This window comes from Sprattus sprattus (assembly GCF_963457725.1).
Source record: "Sprattus sprattus genome assembly, chromosome: 19".
In the NCBI taxonomy this organism is placed as follows: domain Eukaryota; kingdom Metazoa; phylum Chordata; class Actinopteri; order Clupeiformes; family Clupeidae; genus Sprattus; species Sprattus sprattus.
Window position 1 is genome coordinate 14700985 of NC_137917.1, and position 20272 is coordinate 14721256.

The 20272-nt window shown below is 42.8% G+C and overlaps 3 protein-coding genes across 3 annotated transcripts; 1 reads left to right on the forward strand and 2 right to left on the reverse strand.

The window, feature by feature from the left end:
- Window positions 1-341: 341 nt before the first annotated feature.
- LOC308380155 (ras-related protein Rab-39B-like) lies at window positions 342-1946 on the forward strand (the record flags this gene model as incomplete). Its single annotated transcript, XM_080857425.1, has 2 exons — window positions 342-915; window positions 1505-1946. Exons 1-2 carry the CDS (start codon window positions 698-700, stop codon window positions 1944-1946), a joined length of 660 nt encoding a protein of 219 aa, XP_080713551.1. The 5' UTR covers window positions 342-697.
- A 1327-nt stretch (window positions 1947-3273) lies between these two features.
- Window positions 3274-7351, reverse strand: taf12 (TAF12 RNA polymerase II, TATA box binding protein (TBP)-associated factor). Its single transcript, XM_080857423.1, has 6 exons — window positions 7228-7351; window positions 6646-6794; window positions 6398-6475; window positions 5792-5906; window positions 5365-5453; window positions 3274-4827 (listed from the first exon to the last, which is right to left on the reverse strand). Exons 2-6 carry the CDS (start codon window positions 6721-6723, stop codon window positions 4792-4794), a joined length of 396 nt encoding a protein of 131 aa, XP_080713549.1. The 5' UTR covers window positions 6724-6794; window positions 7228-7351; the 3' UTR covers window positions 3274-4791.
- A 590-nt stretch (window positions 7352-7941) lies between these two features.
- On the reverse strand, window positions 7942-18063 carry LOC308380536 (CTP synthase 1-like). The gene is made up of 18 exons (XM_080857930.1): window positions 18012-18063; window positions 16887-17064; window positions 16539-16709; window positions 16078-16178; window positions 15562-15678; window positions 15083-15166; window positions 14749-14829; window positions 14319-14470; window positions 13824-13956; window positions 11877-11965; window positions 10649-10743; window positions 10344-10406; window positions 10131-10174; window positions 9874-9970; window positions 9658-9713; window positions 9427-9523; window positions 8719-8863; window positions 7942-8440 (listed from the first exon to the last, which is right to left on the reverse strand). Exons 2-18 carry the CDS (start codon window positions 17053-17055, stop codon window positions 8347-8349), a joined length of 1788 nt encoding a protein of 595 aa, XP_080714056.1. The 5' UTR covers window positions 17056-17064; window positions 18012-18063; the 3' UTR covers window positions 7942-8346.
- Between the last annotated feature and the right edge of the window lie 2209 nt (window positions 18064-20272).

The window sequence follows — 20272 nt, forward strand, 5'->3', positions numbered from 1 at the left end:
TGAGCAGCCCGGGTGGAGGGGTCATGGAAGGGCTGCTGCGTGAGTAACTCAGTGACACTGAGGCTGAGTCCATCTCCCACTCCTCAGCTGGAGTCTGGCGCGGCTGCACAACAGGAAATGCCGGACTTGTCTTGATAGGACACAGAGCTCGCTCTCACACACCCCTCGGCAAGTCAGCCTTCCTCCCTCTTTCTCTCTCACTCACTCACTCACTCTCTCTCCCTCTCTCTGTCTGTACTCAGTATACTCCTCCCTCGCCCTCACCAAAACATCTCCTTTTTGCATGTAGCAACAGGCTTAGCCAGGGCAGGGAGAGGAGGGAAAAAAAGAGAAGAATAACGTTCAAAGTTCCCACCCTGCTCTTAGACTGAAAGAGGCAAGTGACTGCAGTGACTGCACCGAGGGAAAGGAAAAAGGTACTGGGTCCAGCATTTGAACACCGTTAAGTTCCAGGCATGCCGTGGACTGGAACTATGCGACTATCTCCTCTGAGCATCTGAATAGGACCGGTGAGCAAGCAAAGGCTGTCAAATGGAAAGGAGCTCTCCGGCTCCAACAATGCCCAGTCACTGAGCCTCCACTCCGCTGGAGAGACTCTCTTCCCTTTCCTGCCTGGGTGGGTGGCAAAGATTGTTAGTCAAGTGCCCAGTCGATCTTCCACAACCACTGCTGTGGTCACTTCGGAAAACCCCGGGCGATGGACCTGACCCTGTGGCAGTACCAGTTCCGCATCATCATGCTGGGGGACTCCACGGTGGGCAAGTCATCCATGCTGAAGCGCTACACAGAGGACCTGTTCATGGAGTGCCTCAACCAGACGGTCGGAGTGGACTTCTACGTGCACTTCCTGGAGGTGGAGCCCAACGTGCGGGTCAAGCTGCAGTTCTGGGACACTGCGGGCCAGGAGAGGTTCAGGTGAGGGTGAGGATGAGGATGGTTAGTTATGTGTGTGTGGTGCTGAGACTCACCTGCTAGTCACACACTCACAAAGAGAGGATACATTACCTTTTCCAAAGAGGAAACTTATGGGAATCATTTACATATATGATGTAACATTTGCATGAACAGTGAAACAAGCATGCACTAGTGAATGGCTCTGAGTATACCTTTGGTCACACACTGGGGTTGTCTTAGAAACATCAAACGTGTGCCAGGATATTGTGAAATTATCCTTTCTCAAGACAGTTAGCTATGAATCCAGAAGTGTATGCCAGAAGTGTAACTGTTCTTCTCAAACAACTGCTCCAATGTCAACTGTACAACAAAATAAGACTTGTGTTGCTGTAGTTAATTGTGTTAATAATAATTAATGTTAATGTCCTACTGATACAGTCTGTTTTAGACAATCCGCGTCTAGGCCTACTTAATATAGCCTACTAGACCTGCTAATGCTGACACCTAGGGCAAAACTTGCAGTAACATTATTCAAATATTTATGGTCGTTTATTCGTTGCAAAAGAATACTGATTTGCCTTGCAAATGAATGAGATCTCTGTCTTGACAGGTCAGTGACACGTTCCTACTATCGCAACTCTGTGGGCGGACTGCTTGTGTTCGATCTGGGGAACCGGACCTCGTTTGAGCACATCCAGGAATGGCATCAAGAGGTGCGCGAGCATGTGCAGCCTCACACCGTGCTCTTCGTGCTGGTGGGTCACAAGAGCGACTGCGAGGATGCAGGGGTGCGCACCGTCAGCAAAGAGGAGGCGGAGAAGCTCGCCGGTAGCTTGGGCATGCCGTACGTGGAGGCGTCGTCCAAGACGGGCGAGAACGTGGCGGCCGCCTTCGAGCTGGTAACACGGCGCATCTACCAGGGCCTGCTTAGTGGCGAGGTGCAACTCCGAGACGGTTGGGACGGGGTCAAAAGTTCGGCGCCCCGGCGGCACCCCTCGCAGCTGGCTGACACTAGGGGGTCCGCCAAAGAGGACAAGAAGTGCGCCTGCTAAGATATCACACCAGGCCACAATAAGACCTGTGGATGTATCAGCAGATGTCCCCCCACCTCAAACTAATAAATGAATAATGGATAATATATATCTTATTGTATATTTTATGGATTAATGCGATTCACAAATTCAAATCGCTTCCTTCTCCAATCTAGTTTTGTTCTTTGTGAAGCTTCTATCTGAGCTCTGCCTTCCAAGGCCTTCACTAGGTCCTCATTAGTGTAAATGAATAGGACATCTAATTTTGGTTGTCAGACACAACATGGAGGTCAAATTGTTCTGTTTTTAGAGGCGGGCCTATCTATCAAAATCATCAGTGGCCAAAGCCCTATCTGGATTTGTCTGATACAACACGAGGGAACAGTGCTTCCCCATCAACGTTTCACATTGATGGGGAAGCACTGTTCGCCCAAACAGCATTTTGCGGATGTTGACAAAACGGCTATAGGCAAGGATAATAGTGACATTGCTTTTAAAATAACCTACGTTACTTGTATGTACATTTAAGATAGGTTTAAAAACAACCTATGCTAGCAGGTAAACCACGCAGTCCTTTTGACCATCCATTCCTTGAAAAGCGTGTGTTTAAATTGGTTGGCTCTTAAGACCACGCAAAAAAACTTCATAATTAAATGCTCAAACGGTAAAACCCAGGGTCCTTGCATCTTTTTTTCCTGTGCCATGAATTACAAAAACTGACATATTTTGACATCCATGATTGCAAAACTAAACCGTTTTGATTGCATGAAATTATTATCATTTTGTTATGAAGCATGAGCCTGTTTTGAAGTTGCTAATGTACCCTGCACTTTGGCGGGTAGATCCACTAGGTAGGTTTAGACATTCATGTCAAATTTAGTTGGTCACCCTACGTTTTCAAAGTGCCTTTTAATTTCATCAACCAAGATAGGCTACACCATCACCTCACCACCCCCTGCTTCAAGTTCGGCTCGCCCCAATGGCAGGGACTTTCCTAAGGTGTGTGTGGCTTTTTTTAGTTTCTATTTAAAAAGTAAAACAATGAGCTTTATTTTAAGGCACTCACTCTGTCAGATTTAGTAGGCGAGTTCAAAAAGGTAGAAAAAGGGATACATGTACGATAATACTGCCTCTGTGACAAGCTTCACCCTGCAAGCAAACCAATTATCTTATGGGTGACAAATACATCACACTTGTGTTTTGTCATTTTAACTTTTTTTATTCATTTATGGAAAACAAAAATCAAACACAGGTTATACTGAAACATTGTGATACAAGGTCAAAAAAAAAATAATAATGAATCTTTCAAAACAAAACCCTCCCCCAGCCCACCCCAACACCCCCCACCCTCACAGACACACACACACACGCACACACACACACACACACACACACACAAATAGACTGGTGATAATGGCCAGGCTTCTTCCTCTGCTTCCTCTTTCAGATCATTTTCTTTTCCACCACCAAGACAAAACAGAAGAAAAAAAATAGACTAACACTCAGCTCATAATTTTCTGTGTCCTTCAGAAACAAAAACAGTTGACATCTTTCCCAGTGTCCAAAGAAACACTGAGGGAGAAAAAAGCACCAAAAACAATAATGATTCATAAATCATGTCAGGTTGAGTCTCTCTGCTTGTGGGGCTGAGGGTACAGTATTACTTCAGAATTGAAAGAAAAAATAATAATATTCTACCACTTTGAACAATTCTAAGACACAGGACTGCAAACACATGCCAACTCTTTAACAGAAACTGAAAGAAGAAACTTGACGACAAAAATCTACCTAGCTAGTTAAATGTGGGTAGGGACAAGTGTCTATGTAGTTTACATGGTGCCTGGAAAGAAGCTGAAAGAGACTTGTGTATCAAGCCTCGAGAAAAACTTAGTCACCTTTCAGGAGCATCCTTACAAATAAGTGTTGATCCAAACCAGTATAAAAATGAAAACAGGAGGCGAGGAGAATTCCTGGCAAGAAGATTCTCACTAAATACTGAAAAGTGAAGCAGGATGGCAGAGGGGTGGAAAATGAACACACGTCAAACATTCAGACCATGATGCTTGGCATTACAGTTAACATTGACTGCATTTCTTTCCTTGTGGGTTAGTAAATATATGTATGTATGCACGTCAGCTTAAACAGATACCCGTACAGGGTACAGATTCTTATCTATGCGTCCGTGTGTGTTACGGAGACCTGATTTTCACAGATGAGGGCAGTTTAGTTGTGTGGACAGCTAAGTAGATAAGCTGTTAATTAGCTTGATGTACATAGGAGCATCTGCACTCCACAGGTCTAGCCTGTTGCAGCCAAGCCACTCCGTACTGCTGGGGATATTTTGCCACATATAGCAGGTGTGCTCACATCGACACGTTTATATTCGAACAGTGAGTATTTTCTCTGTGTCAGCTGGAATGGATGATGTACGGCGCCAAACAAACCATGCAATGGATGATCGGAGACCAGTGAAACGACGCTGCTAACAAACAGGTTTTCTGCTGAATGCCCTTGAAATGTGAGCACACCACAGCTGATGAGACGACCTGCCCGCTTGGAAACGCTTCCGTAGCAGCGGCAGAAAATGATCACAAACACACAACGCAAAGAAAAAGTCGGAAAACATGATGACAGTGATAATCCACTGGTAGACACATCACTCTTGACGTTTTTTTTTTGTTTTTTTCTAAGAAATACTGGTTGAGTAAGCATCTGCGGCTGGAGATGCACACGCACCCTAACCCACCCCTGGTCGCCCAACCCTCCCCCTAAACCAATTGCTTTGTCAATCCCAACCCTTCAATAACCCGAGAGAAAGCAGAAAAAGTTTGAAAAAAGGATTTTGTCGTGTGGGCTCTGGGTCTGGCTACTTTTTGGTCGTCTTGCGGATCAGTGCCATTCTCTGAAATGGGAGAAAAAGAAAAGAAAAGAAAACAGTCAGTAAAATCTCTCCTGCCTGCTGAGTATACACATGATCACTTCACTTGACGTGCATTAGCAAGTATATTATAGTATATTAGCAATAGCACACACCATTCATTCTCAACCTACAGCAATTACTAAATGTATCACATCTTGACTATGGCAGATTTGTCAGTGGTTTTATAGAAAATATTTTAGGCACCTTCAACATATTTCAGACCTTCCAAATATAATCATCTGATGCACATGGATGTGATTGACTGAATGAATATTTTCACTTTTTTTCCTGTTTGATCAGTGGCATTTCTAACGTAACAAAACCAATGAATATTCAGTTGAATAAGGTCAGGTATGTTTCCTGTTTACAATATCTAGGTTACCGATCTAAAAGTAAAGGCTGTGGTGTAACCACATGAGGTAGAACAGTGGGTGATTGAACAGACTGAAACCGCCTCAGTACCACACAGCCACCAGCTCTGACAGAGAATGACATACAGTGACGTGTCCAGTATCTGACCTGTTTGTGGGCCTCTGTGGTGCATGCCTTCTTATACGGGCGGATCTCATCAGAGCCGAAGCCCGGGATCCACATGTTCCACTGGCGTTCTAAAAACACACAAGTAATCAACCAGTCAATCCATGAGGCTTTACAAATGCTCTTTGACTTGACACAGATTAAATTACAAAAAAACCTTTAAATCTTTTTAAAAATCGCACACAATTTCAAAATGTAATATTGGAGAAAAACAAGACTATTTCAAGACACAACATTCTTGAGGAATATAGAAACAATATATGGGACAAAAAAAAAAAAAAAAAAAAGGGATGCATGTTATGAAACAACCTCAAAAACAGCAACAGGGTGTAGAAGTGTCATCCAAAACCTATCCGGTAATTTTCAAGTGTCAGCTAACAGAGTGCAAGTGAAAGCAGCAACCACTGACCCAGGTGTAGCTGGACATCCTTCACTTCCAGGGTGCTGGACTTCCTATGGCGAGCCAACTGACAGGCAGCAGTCACCACGCTCTCAATGAAGTCATCAGCGATCTGCAGCAGCATCTGCACAGAACAGGAAGTGCCAGTTAAGCCACAACATCAGACAGCAAAAAATTACCTTCACAAACACCACTATATCTTTGTTCCTACAAGAAACCATTGTCATAGATGATGTGGAGGATTTGACAAAGTTGTAGTTCTACCGTTTTTTTTTTTAATATATAACTAAATTTTATTTATTTAGCGCCATAACAATACAATTGCCTCTAGGCGATTTACAGAGCCCAGAGCCTGAACCCCCTTAGTGCAAGCACAATGGCAGCAGGGGCAAGAAAAAACTCCGTTAGGCAGGAAGAAACCTTAAGCAGAACCACGGCACATAAGGGGGGACCCATCTGCTTGAGGTCGGCTGAGTGGAGGTAGGAAGGGGGAGGGTTGTGTGGCAGAAGGGGAAGGGGAACAACAGGGGCTTGTACACAGCCAGCATTTGGAACAAGACCTTTTATGTTCAATTTATATGTATTCAGGACAGAAATGCAACTCAAGACACCAACCTCCTCCACATCCTCATCAAGCTGCTCATTTGGGTCAATTTCCCGGACCAGGTCCTGCAGTTTTTTCTTACTCAGGACCTAACATAAGAAAAAGAGTGGCCATTAAAAGGGGAAAATAACATTGTTCAACAAATTAAGACAAATTCGGTTGACACTTGAATGTTTAACTACCGGAGACAGACAATCCAATAGCCACATTATTTGATATTTTCTTTCACAACATCACGAATGTTGGACAGGTGACTTACCTGGCTTCCCTCCGAAGGCCTTCCAGCGGGTCCAGGTGTGCCCAGGACCTTCCCTGGCGCGGTAGTATTGTTTGCCATGCTGGTGGCAAGGGCTGGTGTCGTATCTGTTCAACGCAATCTTAATAAAGGTAGCTTCTAAGCTGTGAAACCTATCAAAACAAACAGGAACATCTCATAATTCAGACATACAGGTCTGAAGGTAACCAGCTAAGAAATACGTTCAGACACCGTGAAGATAAGTCAAAACTGTCATTACGAGCTGTAGTATCAGGTTAGGTAACTTAGCGTATCTATCGCTAACTAGCTTAATGGCTAACAACTTTGCCAGGCTTTTCTGCAACATTTCTAGTGAGTACACAAAACTTTTTCCAAAAAAATAAAATCGCTTTAAAATTACGTTTTGTAAATATGAAACTATGAAATCCTGGAAATCGCCAACAAATGTGGTTTTCTTATTTTTCTGGTTAATGTTAGCTTAACGCTAGATAGCCTCCTTAGCGAATTGTTAACGTCCTAAGTAGTATTACGCTGATATTTTAAAGACAAGTTACCCTTATTTACACAATAAAAAAAGTTACTTACTTGATTAACTATGAAATATACTATCTCCCCATTTTCTGGTGTATTTCACTAACGTACGGCGTTTAGGATCGGGGAATAACAACAGCAGCTCTAGCAATCCGTGTCCCTGTTCTTTCAGTATAATTTCCGGGTGACAGTTCAGAATAGAATGTAAGACATCAAAATAAAAGTTCGCGAAAGAGCGAGGATCTTAAAAGTAAAAGGCTTTTTTAATAATCAGACTGCTAGCTACACGCATATCTACAATGAAAAGAAAATAAATACACATATAATTTAAAACAAACAAAAACAAATATGTCGTGTCTTCATAACTGATTTACATGACATGATCTTACCACATGAAACTGGTTAAAAATCTTTGTTAAATCTGCATTATATTCATAGGCGGAAACATAAACCCACAAAACTGAACAGACATTTGTACATGCATATACTGTTTTTTTATTTATTTTTTATTTAATGATCCTTGTAAATCAAAGGCAACATGTGGAAAATAGTATATGGCTTCATAGACGAAACTCAAACAATCCGTTCATACAAGGTGTGGCTATTAAATAATGAGACTGTTATTATGAGTATAAAGAGTATTTTAATACAATTGAATTACACTAGTAGTCCCATTATTTAATAATCACATCTCATATGTGGACAAGTCGCAACAGTTGCTGTAGTGACCTCCCAACAAAAAAAATATGTGGTTAAAAAGAAAACAAGAAACTTTAAAACTTTAATGGCAGGATGAAACAGATATTGATGAACTTCAATGGCAGGACAAACAGAACGCTACTGAACAGTTTATAACCACAACGCAAACTTCAAATACATGATACATGCTTTTTCAACATATTATATTACAATCATGATAAACCAACAAAAGCAAAATAATGTAACATAGTAGTAATAGCAGACACGTTTCATTTAAAATAAGTACATTCCTTTCCTTGCAGTCCAACAGTACATCAACTGTTAAAGCAGTTCATGTTCTGCCTTAAAAGTTCCTAAAGTGACACACGCTGACAGCTGTGGCTCAGAGGGCTCTAGCAGAAGTGAAAGGAGAGAGACAGTCTTCAGTTCACAACGACAGAGCGAGTCACACAGTGCAGGCCTTGCCGTGGCTGTTCAGTAGTCTGCCTGCTCAGGCTTACGAGGTAAACTGAGCTCCGAGATCTCGGAGTCTGGTGAACTGCTGCCACTCTGGTCACTGTATGTGTCCCTGAGTAGACAAAGAAATCAGACTTTAGACTATGTTCCAGTTACTTGAACAGTTGCAATGACAGTGTGCATTATGAACGACAGCCTTTTGGGCACCCTCAAGGACAAAGGACCAGAATGCCATGCTACAAAACCACACAACACAGTAAACCCACTCATCAATCACACCGCTGAAAGCCACTGTGAGTTGGAGAATTTGCTTTGACATTCACAGTGTGCCATTTCCGCAGATGTTACTAGGCAGAGGAGTGCAGAGATATTGTAGTTTAGACGACTCACCTTGGGGACAGACGGCATCCCTTCTGCAGGTAGCCCTGCAGTTTCCCCGCGGCAGCCAGAAGCAGGCCAAAGTAAGGGGGCGACGGCTTGATGGGGCGGGACGTGAACTCTGGATGATACTGCACTCCCACAAAGTATGCATGGTCTGAGCATCAAAGAGAGGAGATAGTCAGTAACAGCATCTAGACTCAAAACCCATCTGCTCTCAGATGCTTTGTCATTCGTCACTGTTATAAGCGCATTGAGACAAATTGTATTGTTTTGGCACAATATGAATAAAATTGAATTGAAGTTATGATGCACTAAAACCTGTCTAATGTTATATTTCTAGACTCTTTAATTAGCTTTTTTGTAAAGCACTTTGAATCACCAATGCAGATGAATGGTTCTATATAAATGTGTCTTGTCGTGGAGTAGCTATTTATGATACTAAATTAAAGCTCAATGCTTAAATCTGACCTTTAAAGCCACATAGGCATATGTGAAAAATAACAACTTTCCTAAGTTTATCAATTCTCCTCATTTAAATGAATGTGGTCAAAATCAGATTTGAAAAACATTGAATTTTGGTGTCTAAACAGGCCATTAGAAAAAAAAACATTCTGTGTGCAGGCGAAAAAAGGAATAAGGTAACATTCCCCCTGTAATCTGAACAGAGGCCAGACCACTAAAACCCTGCTGAATTTAACAAAGGCAGTAGAGTCTCACCCTCTAGCTCGATCACCTCCATTCTCTCGCCCTCCACATCTTGCCCAACGAAATGCAATCCTCTCTCCTCAAAATGGTGCTTCAGGTCTGGGTTGACCTAAAGGGGGGATATCAATCAGTGACAAAAGAAAACTAACAGAGATCTTATGCACATCAACACACACACACACACACACACACACACACACACACACACACACACACACACACCCACACACACACAAAATATACCTCAAAGCGATGTCTGTGCCTTTCATCAACATAGTCAACATCTCCATACAGCTTTCCTGGAAGGTCAAAAGGCATTTATCACCTGATGCGTCATGATGAAGTCCTTATGTCTGATTATTATTATTATTGGCAGTAGTAGGAGGAGTAGAAGGAGTAGGAGTACTGGTAAAAGTAGGAAGAAATAATAAGCCTTTTATAATTGTGGCTGGCCCTCACTTAAAACACTGGTGTTGGTTTTGAAGACGGTTCTCCTCTTGCCCAGTCTCATGGTGCCACCCATCTGGCCTGGGTTGTGCTCTGGCATGTCAATCACCTGCAACACATGGAACATGCACACTCTTGTTGGGTTTACCGGAGAAAAAAGCTCCATTATGCAATGCTACTTACTACTTCCCCATGTCCACATTCTTAGCTTTTAGTCAAATGACACAACAGACAGTTCTCAGCTTTCATAAACCCATGCAGATACCTACCACCGGATGTTTGCTGTCTGGGTCAAATTCAGTGGAGTTGGCATCTGTGAGAACAGGGGACAAAAAGTAATATATGCTCTGAATCATTATTCACCACATAAGTATTGTTCGAGCTGCATCTGCAAGTTAATCTCATAAAACCGGCACACAGCGATGTAACCTTTATGTTGTGCCGTGGCCAAATGTAACTCAGGATTGCTACAGCAGACTCACCTTCCCAGCCAAGAACATTCCTGGCAAACTCGCACACTGCCAGCTGCATGCCCAAGCACACCCCTGTGGATGGAATAAATACACAAAATGAAACAGCACACGAACATGATCAGTCCTTTTGACATTACTCTCTCAACAGAGCATGCACCAGGTTTTATTACATTATTTGAAAAACAAATTACATTATACACTCGTTGTTCTCATAAAAAATAATTTGCAGTTGCAAAACCATATGTTATTATCTAACATGAAGAAACTGGGATAGAGTTGTACAAACATAAGGAGTTGTTACATGACTTCTTTACCTAAAAAGGGCTTTTTCTGTTTCCTGGCCCAACTGATGGCTTGCATCTTTCCTTCTGTTCCACGCACACCAAAACCACCGGGCACTAGGACCCCACTGAGAGGAGAGGAGAGGAGGCACAACCAAGGTTGGTTAAGGGTAGCAAGCATTTGTAATGCGTACTAGTCATGGGAGGGGTTCTCAGTGTAAGGCCAAACTAGGAGTTACCTTCCACCGACCTCCATTCAGTTCAGATTCTTTGACATCAAATAAATGTACCTTCGAGCCAACTATGCTACAAATGACGTTGCAGACCTGCAACATCCAGGCACACACAAGAGAAGTGGAATTGCTTGGATAATCATCTACAACAAATGCTCTGAATCAAAAGAATTACCTCTTAAAGAGGTCAGACAGAACACAGCGATTCACCTGCACTCAAATAAAAATATCAAGCCGCATTGAAAGATCTAAAGTGAGCAAAAAGAGTTGGGGGGGGGGGGGGGGGCTGGAAAGCTACCAGACAATATCAACGATGTCTGATGTCAACGAGAGGCCAACAGACAATAGCCCCAAATCTGGCTTCACTGCTCTCCATTCAAACCCTATGGAGTGGCTCCGTCCACTCTTTTACTGTCTATGCTCATAACATTGCCCATGCACAGCAGAGGCCAAGCCAAAACAATCACCACACACACACCCACACACACACACACTCCCTACAATCACTACACACACACACACACACACACACTCCCTACCCCTACATCTGACCGAAACCGCTGAGTCAGTCACCGACTAGAATAAGAAAACAAATGTGCCTTTTGACCTGTGCCAAACACAGATTCATGTGTGCATGCAGTATGTATGGGAATCCTCATGGGAGTGCACTTTGGTGCAACTCTGTCCCACAAGTGAAAGGATTTCTGACAGATATGTGGTGCTGTGTAAACAAAACATGGGCCTGTCGGAAACTGAGTCTGGAACATCAACAATCAAATTAAACGGTCAGTTATATAATATCAATACAATATTTTTGAAACTACGTTTACACAGATTGGGAGACACTGTTGCAGGTGGGAAAGCACACATACTCAACCAATCAAACACATAAACACACGTAAACCCATGTAAACATACACATACTTACACACACGAATACACACAGACACACATGTAAGGGTACACACACACACACACACACACACACACACACACACACACCAGCATGCTTTTGCGCATACACTCACTTTGCACTGCAGAGTTTCTGCCAGGCCTCGTGATACTTCACCGGCTCCTCCTGTAAAGTAGCCGCCTCCAGGTCTGCAGAGTCTATGTACTGAGAAGAGTGAGAAAGAAGGGGACAGAGAGGTGAGGGGGGGAGAAGGAGAGAGAAAGAGAGAGGGAGAGGAAGAGGGAAAGAGAGAGAGAGCAAATAGGCATTAATGCATGCCCCATAGCTGGCACTACCTTTTTGCCACCTATGGCAGTAAGCCTATGGCTAGCCCCGGGTAAGCAGCACCTCCAATGTGTTGGAAAAGAGAAAGCGACGGCAGAAAGAATCAGCAGGCAGAGGCACGTGTTAGTAGTGCCTGGTAGACGTCAACAACACTTCAAGACAGGCCCACTCAGCTGATGCCTAAATCCAGGATAATCACAACTGTTTGAATATTTCGGTCGGTCTGCAATTTCTAACTGAACACCACTGAGAATGTGGCGAGCTTGAGGTTAATGGAGTCCTCATACTAGACACAGCCCTGGGTGTCTTTATGACCAAATATGAACATTGTCAAAACAGCTGTTTGTCTATAACACAACAAAGCCGTGCCAATACACCTGCTACAACAGGAGGAATAAGAACCCGCATCGTTTTTGGTGAATGTATGGGCTCATCTCCTGAATGACAGAGGCGACATTATGTTTAAAGTAACCTGACAGTCTGGCATACTTTGTTTGTTTGAGAAGCCATAACAGGGAGGCAATACAACACATTATATAAGGGATAACGGCCGACTAGCTGTGCAGTTCTACAAAGTTAATGGACGCTGCGGGGCAAAGAACTCCACGACGCGCAGCTCCGCGAACTTTGTAGAACTGCACAGCTCGGAGGCCGTTATCCCTTATATAATGTGTTGTATTGCCTCCCTGGCATGGCTTCTCAAACAAACAAAGTATGCCAGACTGTCAGGTTACTTTAAACATAATGTCGACTCGGTCATTGGACGTTTACAACATCCAAAAATGTTTTTATTATTATATTTAGAATTTCCGTTATTTTTAGAAAACTTAATATGCATAATAACCTAATGAATTCTTGATTTGAAGCCTAGTGCTCCCGTTAGAGAAAGTAGTGAGAAAGTAGTGCGTGGAACTGGTCTTGATCATATGACTTTTAGTTTCCCCAGGCATTGCTGCAAAGTGACACTCATGAGCTCTCCTCTGTAAAACGGACACACGGACAAAGGTGTTGTTCATAAGGTTTTACTATTTAAAGTTGAACTCCACGTTTCCGTTGATGGTGAAGTTGGACAGAGCAACAGGGAGGTCAAGTTTGGTGATTTTGGTCGAAGGCTCACAATCGAGCCGGCGAGCTAGCCGTGTGAGCTACTATCTGTTTGAATGGGGTTTTGATCTACGCGTTAGCAGCCGCCTACAAATAATATTCAAGACTTTCAGTTAAGACTTACAATACTCTGCAACATTCGTGTAGCACATAAACAACTAACCGAGTCAATTTAGACCTATAAAAAGTCGTGTAGATAGCTTAATTCATATAAAACATTTCCCACTAACTTCTCCCAACACGCCGCCATCTTTGTCCGAATTATCCTAGCTGTCAAAAAATAAACGTTACGTTGGTTGTCAATGGTAACCATTCAAGAGCATTGATATGGAACGGCGATTTAACTTTTCTACTGGGACTACGTCCAAGGTGTGCAGTTCCACGAACTTAATGTACACCCCATTAGCCAATCAGAAAACAGTATTTCGTCCCAGAGGGAGATAAACAAGCGTTCAAGAATATCTGTGTAATGCCACCTGAACTGATCTTCCATCCCAACTGAGTAGTCACAACAGTGGTATAACTGTTGCACAAACGCTACTATTCTCCCGTGAACCAGCTCACTCACATCTCTATAGTGGCCCTGGAAGGTATGCCCTGCAATGGTGGCCTAAAGCGGAGCCGGCTGGATTACCTTAATCTCTAGCTTCTGATTAACGGCGAGGGCTGAGTGCTCCAGGGCTTTGATGACCGAGGCGTACGAGTCGGCGAACTTGGTGTACTTCCCCACCAGTGCGATGGAACAGCTCTCTAGGAGTCGGTCTGATCTGTGGGGTGGACAAGCACACACGTGATTACACACCTCCAGTGCCGAACCGAGAATTGATCATTCATCTTCACAAATCGGAAAGGTTCTATTTTAAAACAGTAATACCAGCATCACCATAACTGTATACCTGAAATGGGGAAATTCAACTTCTTGCATTTATGCTCATTTTACAACAATTAACAGACTTAATTAACCATTAAGAAGCCTATTCATTTTACTGTAGAATATAGTTAACTCCCCTCCCTAGATCTGAATGCATTCTCATCAAGCCAGTTCTGCCATCAATGCAGAAAACTAGTTTTTCTTGTATTTAATCACAATTAGTGGGGTGTGTGAAAAAACTGTGTTGGATTCGGTCACCTGTCGGACATCTCCTTCCACTTGGTGAGCAACCTGCGTGGCCTCATGTCCATCTGCAGGTTGAGTCGCGTGCTGAAGTAATCCACCACGCCCTGATCGCACAGCAGCAAGGGCACCCTGTAGATGGACGACACATCGTGCACACAGATCACCTGAAGCAGAGGGGGGGGGGGGGGGGGGGGGGGGGGCAAATTTCATTACCTTTTGTTCAAACATGCATACACCTTCATCCAAGGTGACTTAAAAGTCCAATGCAGATTTATATAATTGCCAGTGTGCGTCCTCCCTGGGTGACATTTGTGTTGTTACTAGGAGCACTATCGATCACATGCCTTGAACAAATCAGCTTAACAAAGGATGAGAATCCCTTTTTTCTGGCCAGCAAAATCATCAATGATGAGTTGTCTGTGGTTGGCAAGGGGTACTTTACCTGCTCTGGCTCCACGTGGCAGAACATAGAGATCTTCTCTTTGACAGCCTTTTCCAGCGGTGTGGCGCAACGGCACATAATCTACAGAGAGCGCATTGGAGCATGACGACATACAGGCCATTACCACAGTGGTGTGTAAAAGTCTAGACATTCATTACATTACAGTAAAAATGAGCAAATACAATCCATGTAGCAAACCAGCATCAATATTATATATATATTAAGTCTTGCAACGTAATGCAATGACAGCTTTTACTTCATGAACTGTTCAACGGAGAAAATGTTAACTGTAAAGTGCCGCGGGGATACACTGAGTGAAGGCTGTGGCATTTACCAGGTCAGGTGACAGGCCCAATCCACGCAGCTCACGCACACTGTTCTGAGTGGGCTTGGTCTTCTGCTCTCCTGTGGCGCTGGGCTGGAGAAACAACAACAAACAACCAGCCAATCAGCTCATTTCATCGTTATTAAGGCAGATGCTGAAGATCACAGGGTAATGTATCTGACCTAGAGGTTCCTCTAAAAATCAACTTAAGCAAATTCACTTTTATTTAATTATTGACTAAAATGTATCCGGACTCGACAGACACGATCATCCAAAGCGACTTACAGAATGATAACTATATAACTATATATGTTTTGTTTTTTTCCATCAAAGTGTGATTCATAGGTATCAAGCCCATAACTGTTGTAAGCACTACCAATTGGACTTGGTGTTAGCACCTTGTTCTACAAGTTCACTTACAGGACTAATTCAACAATTACTACTACTAATAATCTGCCTGCTCAGGTGAGGTGAGTTTGAGACCATACCTGTGGGACGAGGCTGACATGGATGTTGCAGAAGTTCTCCCTCTTGACTTTGAACTGGAACTGTCTGAAGGCTTCAATGAAAGGCATGCTCTCAATGTCTCCAACGGTCCCTCCAAGCTGTTCCAAAAGGAAACCATGAACTTCCACACCAGAGACACTGACATCTCAATCTATTAGGCCAGAATTTTAGATCAAGTTAAATAAAAAGAAAGAACTTCGACTGTACTTGAGTGATACATTAGAACAGGAGTTTCTAGCCAGGTCAGCCATTTTTTTCACATTAAAAACTTCAGTTTGAACTAATTGAAAATCCACCATTGTTCAAATTGACATAAAAAGCGTAAAATTGGCACTTTATTTCAATTCTCTCATAGTCAAAATGATGAAGAGAATGAGCAATGATGGAAGCCTGTGGCTGAATCACCGTCTGAAAATAACAGCATCTGTGACGACCTTATCTAGACATACCTTCAGTAAGGAGTTTTTTTAATTTTACAATCCAAATAGCGTACGTACCTCAATGACACAAACTTGGGGCTCTACATCATCAACATCCACAGATACTTTGGCTTGCTTCATGACCCACTCCTGAATGCAGTCTGTGATGTGTGGCACCACTGGGCAGAGAGACAAGATGTAAGGAAGGGACAAGGGAAAGAATAAAAGCATTAAAGCAGGATTTTAAGTGGCCTGAGCATGATTAAGCTCTTTCAGCACACAGAACTTAATATGTGCACCAGGTTCAAAAGTGAAGAGACACGTTTTATAGGTTTTTTTTTCTACGTTAACATCATAGAAACATTCTTTAAATAACCAATATGATATGGATAAAATTCAGGAGTTTTAAGTGTGACCTACCAATGTTTACACACAATGTTTACACAGGCTTTCCAAAAGCAGAAACTAGGCTATGTTGAGCAGCAATGCTGTGGCAAAAGCTTCCAGCAACAAGATGCATCCCTACATTACAATTTTACCTTGGACTGTTTTGCCCAAGTAATCGCCTTTTCTCTCTTTGTTAATGACAGTCTGGTAGATCTTTCCTGTTGTGAGGTTGTTGTCTTTGGTTAGACGGATGTCCAAGAAGCGCTCATAGTTCCCCAAGTCCAGGTCCACTTCGCCACCATCATCTAGTACAAAAACTTCCCCTAAGATGTACAAACAAGATTAGGCAAACCTAACAGAGGGTAAAATCCAATCAACATGTTGCAGGAGCATGACGGGAGGGTTGTAATTTGATTGGCTGTTGAGCTCAAATATCAACAAACTTTTGCCAGAATCGGGTACTGCACCTTTAAATCAAGAAGCAGAAAATGTGAACTTACCATGTTCATAAGGTGAGAAGGTGCCAGCATCGATATTGATGTAGGGGTCAATCTTAATTGCAGTTACACGAAGGCCACAGGACTTCAGAATTGTCCCCACACTACTGGCAATAATTCCTTTTCCAATACCAGAGATGACACCACCCGTAACAAGTATGAACTTCATCATGACCACAAGCTGAGGGGGAAAGCATACCAATAACTTAATAGTTTAGAAAGAATATTTTGACAGATTATTTGACAATGATGATTTTACATCTACAATTATACTGACACAGCGCTAGGGTCACTGGGACAATGCAATAATTTGGCAAAAATCTATTCAGCACTAATATGTCAAAGGGCAAAATGGCCCTCAACCGTTCATGTATCATATCAGAAGGTTCCTTGCTTTCTGTAAATTCATTGGTGACCACGTGAGGAAGGCGGGTCTATGCGCCCTCACATGTTCCGATGTAAATAACAGCATAAGATTTGCTGTCTTGGCCATCTAGACTGAATTACCTTAGCGATACATTATTTGAAAATTGACATCAAACCCACTGGTCACGTTCCACATTAGTTGGTAAAGTTTAAAAAATGAAAGCCATGAAGCTATAAGGTTATGCCAACTTTGGCGGGAAAGATTTCTCCGATCTTTTACGTAGTGATGAAATAATATTTCTCGCGCAAGGTAAGTGTTATTTACATTTTAAATAATTGGTAGGTAATGCTTGTACCGTTGAGATTAATAATCCAGACCGTTCAAAGGACTTGGCTAGTTTAGCTAACTTGCTAGCTAGCTGCATGGCCAGGTAAGGTTACATTCAAATGCCTGTGGATATTGTTGGTTAAGCGCAATGTTTTTTCTCATCGGGAGCAAATTAGCCTTTACAGTATGAAGAAAGTAGGGTTACGTTACATTCCAGTACTATCTACGTTACATAACACTGCTGTCACACACACCTGTTGATATGAGAAACACACCACTAACGTGCTAATGTTAGCATAAGGTAGAACAGTGAGTTTCCTTGGCTACATTTCTAGCACCTCCATATATCTTTCATTTCCAACCCGATGTGTCTGATGACGACACAGTTCAAATTATAAAATGTCCCATTGTCAGGAGGAAAACATGCTACTCACGTATGACAGTGGACAACTCGATGCAGCACTCCAAACCAGACCAGACTAGACCACACGTGGAAGACTGTATGACAGATGACACAATCACGCACATCAACAACGTCATTGGCGCACATCTTGAATCTAAAAATGATGTGATTTACTCGAGGTTGAGCTCTGCATGTACTATCCACAGTATTTATATGGCGCAGCGCACACAATGCGAAATCCATGTTTGTCAAAGGCTTGTCAGCCACTACAAACGTAAGCTCCGATGTCAATCAGAAAATCAACATGAGTCGATTTATATATATATAAGTGATATAAGCGATGAATATATATGGCCGTCATAGCGGCCGAAATAATTCATATATCCTTAGCTTTGCTATGTAAAACGTGAACATGGCAAGGCTGTATTTTTGTGAGTAGAAGCACAGACACTTATACAAATTAGCTTACCACTAGATGGAGCTGACTGCATTTTCACTGATAATGTCAAATTAGATTAGTGCCCAGAGAAAGCCAACATGATGACACTACTCATTCATTTTTAAATAACAACCCTGCAGTTCAACGTTTAATGTCCTTAACAGTAATATATATTTAAGTCATAGACAGAAGCTGTTATCTATCAAGATTCTCACACCATATTGTTTCCAGTTAAGCATTTGACAATATTGACTTAAAGACAACATTTATTTGAAATAAATGTGCATAAAAAAATGATTGGATGATTTAGTGTAACGGTCTCTCTGTTGTTTTCTTGCCACTTAGCCAGTGGTCCCACTGTAATACATAAAGACATTTGCCTAAAGACATTGATGCTTTCACATCATTACATCACCTTCATTTAGATGTAATAATCACAGGCTACAAAGCAAACAAACGAGACACCATCCTGTCTTGTTCGCCATCACCCGTCCTACAAGCGGCCTGCTGTTAATGAGTGTGTGGGACTTTAAATTCATCTCTGCTTATGAGGCAGATCTAATTAAAACGCCCTCGTCCTCACCATCTCACTGGTCTCATTTTATCAGCTGTTTCCTCTAATTATAAATGAAGACTGAGAGAGCCAATATCCCCCCTCTTAGACTATCTCTTCATCCGTGGACCCCTCTGAGTGTGCTCTCTTTTGGAGAGAGAGCCAGAGAGAATCATTACAGGATGGATCTGGGAAGTCGGCAAGGGGAAAGATATTATTTCACTTTAATTATTACTATGAGCCATTGTGTTAAAATGGTGAGATGTTCGTGTGTGTGTGTGTGTGTGTGGTGTTCTTTTTATGGCATTGAGCACAGAGACAAATTAGAAGAGCTCTTGTGCTCATTGCCAGCCTTGTTATAAGACATGTAGCTGAAAGACTAAAAAACGATGATATCTGGATTGAGGCCAGCACTACCTACCTACACTTTTCAGAAACACTCACACAGAAATGAAAAAAAACACAAACACACACACACACACACACACACACACACACACACACACACACACACACACACACAGTTGTAATAACATTACAATGCCATTTGTTCTGTGCTGTAGGAGTACTAAATGTCCTTATTGTTGTGTAGAAGACCTTAGAAGTCATGTTGTCAGTAGACACACATGCTTAATGCAGTCCTCTCAAACATCTGACTCAGGTCACAAGGGGCCTAGTAGGACTCGCTCTACTCAGTGAGGGGGAAGGCATGCATACGGTGTGTGTGGGGGTGTGTGTGTGCTCTCGTGTGTGGGGGGTGTGTGTGTCGCACTCGCTCTGCTCAGTGAGGTGGAAGGCATGCATGCGTTTGTGTTCTTGTGTGTGTGTGTGTTTGTAAGTGTTGTGTAGTGTGTCACAGGTCACATTGCCTCACTTTCACAAGGCTGCGGGGCTGAAGAGACTGAGAGACAAAATGTGGTGAATGATTTACAGAAACAATCTGCAAACAGCCATCCTAACTCGACTTGGCTTCATCACCATGCCTGACCCAACCGCTGAGAGGTGTATGTGTGTGTGGGGAAAAGTCCTACACCAGAGCCTGGCCCCATGCAAATAAATCTGTCTCTATGGCCTGAGGCGTCCTCGCTGCACAAGTAATAATCGTCCAGGCCTGCCGCGGCTCGCTGGTCCTGTGCACTTACCGTAGATTGAGTGGCCCTCAGTGACCATGCAGCGAAAACTCCACTCCAACACACACAGAGCTGTCACCTGCAGCCCGGGATCTGTTACATTCAGACAACTGAGCTAATTATAGCAAGCAGGGCGGGCCACAGCATCTGCCAGCAGGAGGGCTGGGGTG